The 5,750-nt window shown below is 40.7% G+C and overlaps 1 protein-coding gene across 5 annotated transcripts in view; it reads left to right on the plus strand.

Moving 5' to 3' along the window:
• Window positions 1-5,750, plus strand: part of ZDHHC9 (zinc finger DHHC-type containing 9) — a 71,149-nt gene that overhangs the window by 55,928 nt on the left and 9,471 nt on the right. For all 5 annotated transcript variants that reach the window (XM_021711046.1, XM_021711048.1, XM_008055351.1 and 2 more), the window contains 2 exons: window positions 4,141-4,278; window positions 5,124-5,172. In XM_021711046.1, the coding sequence (XP_021566721.1) occupies window positions 4,141-4,278; window positions 5,124-5,172 (187 nt within the window). The remainder of the gene's footprint in view (window positions 1-4,140; window positions 4,279-5,123; window positions 5,173-5,750) is intronic.

Consider the following 5,750-nt stretch of genomic DNA (forward strand, 5'->3'; position numbering starts at 1 on the left):
GGGTCTCGAACCCGCGGGCTCAGGCAATCCGCTCACCTCAGCCTCCCAAAGGCGCGGGATTACAGGCTGAGCCACCGAGCCCGGCTTCTTCATAGTTTTTTATTCATTAAAATAATACATGTTCAGCAGGGCTCAGTGGCTCAGCCTGTAATCCCAACATTTTGGGAGGCCGAGGCGAGTGGAATGCCTGAGCCCGCGGGTTCGACACCAACCTGGGCAACTTGGTGAGACCTTGTCTCTACAATAAAAAATTAGCCGGTCGTGATAGCACATGCTTGTAGTTCCGGCTACTCGGAAGACTGAGATAGAAGGATCGTTGGAGCCCAGTGGATCGACTCTGGGGTGGCTGGGAGTGTGCCACTGCACTCCAGCCTGGGTGATAGAGTGAGACTCCAACATACACACAAAAATTACATGTTCGTTGTGGAAAATATGAGAGGTACAAATAAAAGTTAATCCTAAACATACTCTCCATTTTGCTGTATTTCCTTCCAGTCTCTCTGCACAATTGGATCATACATGATAAGAGTGTTAAATCCTGCTTTTGTCATTTAACATTCTGTCCTGACCATTTTTCTATATCCCTAATAAAGGTTTTTTGGATATATCGTTTTAATGACTGCATAATCTATTATGTGGCTATATTCTAGTTCATTTAAGCATCTCCTGTCATTAGACATTATTCACTCTTTTATTTCATTCATTGTTTTAACACTGTAATCACAATTATTAAATTCAGGGGATGTGGAAAAATTGGAACCTTCATTCCTGGTGGGACTGTAAAATGGAGTAGCTGCTGTGGAAAACAGTTTGGTGGTTCCACAAAAAACTAAACTTAGAATTACAATATGACCTAGCAGTTCCACTCCTGTGTTAATCTGCTCGGACTACCATAACAAATTACCACAGACTGGGTGGATTAAACAACAGAAATTTATTTTCTCACAGTTCTGGAGGCTGGAAGTCTAAGAGAGAGGTGCCAGCAGGGTTGGTTTCTGGTGAGGCCTTTCCTGGCTTGCATAAGGCTACCTTCCTGCTGTGTCCTCACACACTCCTAGTGTTTTATTTTCTTATAAGGACACTGGCCCTATTGGATTAGGGCCTCACCCTTAGGACCTCATTTAACTTTAGATACTTCCTTAAAGGTTCTATCTCCTGGCTGGATGTAGTGGCTCATTTCTATGATTCTAGTGCTTTGGGAGGCCAGGGTAGGAGGAAGGTTTGAGGCCAGGAGTTCAAGATCAGTTTGGGCAACATAGTGAGATCCGCGTCTCTGTTCAAAAAAAAGAAAAGAAAATTAGTCAGGTGTGGTGGTGCATGCCTGTTGTTCCAGAGAGGCTAAGGTGGGAGGATTTCTTGAGCCCTGGAAAGATTGAGGTTGAGGCTGCAGTGAGCCATGATCAAGCCACTACACTCCAACTTGGGGTGACAGAGGTAGACACTGTCTCTGAAAATAAATAAATAAATAAATAAATAAATAAATAAATAAAGGTTCTGTCTTCAGATACAGCCACATTGGTGGTTAGGCTTTCAACCTATGCATTGAAGGAGAGCACAATTCATTCCATAGCAATATCCAAAAGAACTGACAACATGGACCCACATACTTGTGCACCAATGTTCATAGTATTCACAATATCCAAAAGGCAGAAACAACCCAAGTGTCTATTGACAAATGAATGGAGAAACAAATTGTGGTATATTCATAGAAGGAACATTATCCAGTCATAAAAAGGAATGAAGTACTGATACAATGTGGATGAACCTTGAACACATGCTACGTGAAAAAAGACAGACACGAAAGGACAGATTTTGTGATTCCACTTAACACGAGAGATTTAGAACAGGCACATTCAAAGAGACAGAAGATTAGAGACTGACAGGGGCTGGGGAAGGGGAAATGGGGAGATACTGCCTAATGGGTACAGAGTTTCTGTTTCGGGTAATGAACAAGTTTTGGAAATAACTGGTGGTCGTGGTCCCACAACATTGTAAATATAATTAATGCCACTGAATTGTAGACTTAAAATGGTTAAAATGGCCAATTGTATGTTATATATGTTTTACCACAATACAAACTTTAATAAAAAATTGAACTTAAAGTTTCTGTGTACATCTCTATTTCCTTGTGAGCAGTACTGAAAATGGACTTACTCTACCAAAGAGGTATGAGCATTATCAAGGCTCTTGATCATACTGGAAATTGCTTTCTGGAAAGGTTCTTTCCATTTATTCTCCCACAAGTGGTATATTAGAGTACCTGTTTTACCCTGTCCTCACTAGCACTGGATTTTATTATTTATATTCTTATTTTGATAGGCAAAAGTATCTTATTGTTTTACTAGTATTGCACTGAATTTTTAGTGAATAGGAAAAATTAAATATATGTTTTGGTGGCATTTATTAACCTTTTTTGCCCTATTTTCTTTTTGGTTTATTTTTATTTTTGTTTTATGTATAGTAGACCCTTGAACAATACAGGTTTGGGCTGCATGGTTCCACTTATATGAAGGTTTTGTCAGTAAATCTAATATCAGTGGGTTTCACATCTGTAACCAAATGAGGATTGAAAATACCGTCATCCCTGGTATCCGTGGGGGGATTGGCTCCAGGACTGCCCTTAGATACCCAAATCTGCACATGCTCAAGTCATCCCTGTAGAGCCTGCCGATGCAAAAAGTCCACCCTCCTTACACATGGGTTTTGAATACTTTTTGATTGAGGATACAGAACCTGCTGATAAGGAGGGTTGACTGTATTTACTGAAAAAAATCTGTATACGAGTGAACCCACACAGATCAAACCTGTGTTGTTTGAGGGGCAATGGTACAATATTCATAGGATGCAAAACTGTGTAAGGGGAGCACCGACTTTGCATCTGCCACTTCTGCAGGGACAAGTATAGGCTTCACATCTGCATAGATTTTAGTATCTGTAGGCGTCCTGAAACTGATTCTCCACAGATACTGAAGGACAACTGCATAGATTTTATTTTTATTTCCAGCTTTATTGAGGTGTAATTGACAAAAATGTATATATATTCAAGGAGTACCATGTGATGATTTGATAGATGTATACACTGTAACAATTACCACAATCAAATTAATCAACATATTCATCACCACGCATAGTTACCATTTGTGTGTATGCTGAGGACACCTAAGATCTACTCTCTCAGCAAATTTCAAGTAGCCTTTGACTAGTTTCTTGAGGAAGTATTTTTATTTTCCTATTGATCTGTAAGAACTTTATATTTAGTCAGGTATAAATTTACATACATTGCTGTTATTTTCTTCAGTTTTCTTTATGATATTTTTAACATGTACAAAATACGTTTTTAGAGTTTATGGAATCAAGTCTATTTTTCTTTGTCTCTGTGTTTCTTTTAGTACTTTTATGCTTTAATAGGCCTTCTGCATTCAGAGGATAAAATTTACATTTATTCTTTATAGCTATTTTATGGTTTCACTTTGTATTTTACATTTAATTCATCTGGCATTTATTTTGACATGTAGTGTGAGGACAAAAAAAGAAAATCTAACCTATTTCCAACAAAGGGCCAATTGTCTCAGAACTGGAATGGAATAATCCTTTCACCTCTCATTTTTTTAATGCTGAGTGTATTATACAGTAAGTTCTTATATAAGTATATTCTAGAATCTGTTTCTGGGCTCTTTCCATTTCATTGAGCTGTGCCACACTGTTTTAAGCATTGAAGTTTTACATTTTTGATAACTAGGGATCAAGAAAAAAACACTAAATTTTCATGGTTTCCTTGGCTATTTTCACCTACTTATTGCTTCTGAATTTAGTAAGCCCACCTGCTAAGGTTTTCATTTGGAAAAGCAGTGTCTCTGCTCTTAACTGGCAAGATGAGGCAGATCACTTAACCCCTCAGTGCCTTAGTTTCCTCATCTGTCAAATGGACAAGAGATTATCTTTGCCCAACTTCCAGGGTGATTGTGAGGCTCAAATGAGATAGTTATGAAAACATTTTGAGAAAGTAAAAAATAGAAACCTGTGTTTTTTACAACTGAAATAGGCAGTGTCCTTGGAGGTCTTTGAATTAGGCATGACGGGCATGGTGGGATTGTCTTTGTTCTGGAGGCTTTGGCACTGGACTCTCCCTTTCTTCCACAGAGCGCTTCGACCATCACTGCCCCTGGGTGGGGAATTGTGTTGGAAAGAGGAACTACCGCTACTTCTACCTCTTCATCCTTTCTCTCTCCCTCCTCACAATCTATGTCTTCGCCTTCAACATCGTCTATGTGGCCCTCAGTGAGTATGCAGGACAGTGTCTGTTGCTGGAGTGGGAGTGGGGTAGGGGAAGACTTGAGGACATCTTGAAGGGGGGATGGTTGGACTTTCTAGTGGGACTTTGACCACTGTGAAGGCACTTTAGGACTGGTTAGGAATGAGCACTATTATCTGCTCTGGAACAGGCCTGCAAACCTCAGCTCACACCAGTAAGTATTTACAGAGTGTGTTGGCCTTCTCTCTGGCTGTCTGCTGGAGACTGGGACCATAATTACTGGTCTATCCCCAGAGTACTGTGCATTTCTGAGGAGACTCCAAAGGTTGGGAATGCATTTTGGCTCTGCACGTCCTTTCTTCTTCTGCCTTGTGCTATGCAATAGGAAGGGTTTTGCCTGAAAAATGTCTTTTAGTAGCTCCTGGCCTACTTTGGGAGATAGAAAATATACGCTCACTCACGTATGTGCATGTGAGCACACATGCATGCACATACACGCACACAACAATCTAAGATCAGACAGGATGTGGAGTTAAGTGAATGGTCTTCATCATGACAGCTTCCTGGAAAGAGAGGACTTCTGAGCTGGATTTTGAACAAGGGGTGGATACAAATTGGCAAGGATAGAGGATTTTGCTTGGGTATTTCTTGATTTCTTTCATCTTTTACTCTTCTCCTGCATGTCCATAGTTGAACTCTTTAGTAACGATACTACCAGCGTGGAGGTGAGACTCTTCAGCCTTGCCTGAGTGAGAGCTAATCTCTTGCCAGTGTGTAACACGGGATATGGAGGGAAGAAACTGAGTAGGATAGTGTGTAGTTTTGACCAAAGTCACTAATTTTCTCTCTACTCCTCCTCCCAACTTCACAGAATCCTTGAAAATTGGCTTCCTGGAGACGTTGAAAGAAACTCCTGGAACATATCCTTCCCTGGCAGTATGTCCCTGTGAAGCCTTCTTAAACTTCTTTCCAGCATGCTTTCTCCCCACAGTTCTCCCACTATCTAGTTTTTCAGACATCAGAGAGTGCCAAGGTTTATGATTTTAAAAATGTTGTCTTAGTGATAGCAACCAGATTGAAAGATGGCCGGCTTAAAGGGAAGTCTTTCCCTCACCCCCTTCTCAGCTGCCTCCCTCCCAAGTCCTTCTGATCTCTGGCTCAGCCCTGTCTCCTCTAGTGGGCAGTGCTTTGCCTCAGTATACCTCTTGTGTCACTTACTGGAAGCCCTGCCTTCTTGTTACAGCTAAGCCTTATTTTGGACAGCAGCTACATTTCTGTAAAGGAGATTGAGATGAAATTTCTGTAAATCACATCCTCTTTTTTTGCCCATGAGTTTTTCATTTATAAAATTTATTTTTTGATGGGATTTCCATTGGCAGTGATGGTCAACATTGTTTACCTTTGGCCTCTCCTGAAATCCCCTTCAAAGAATCAATGATGAGCCGGGTTCAGTGGCTCAGCCTGTAATCCCGCGCCTTTGGGAGGCTGAGGTGAGTGG

This window comes from Carlito syrichta, unplaced genomic scaffold (assembly GCF_000164805.1).
Source record: "Carlito syrichta isolate Samal-C Ts95f unplaced genomic scaffold, Tarsius_syrichta-2.0.1 Scaffold301828, whole genome shotgun sequence".
Classification (NCBI taxonomy): Eukaryota; Metazoa; Chordata; class Mammalia; order Primates; family Tarsiidae; genus Carlito; species Carlito syrichta.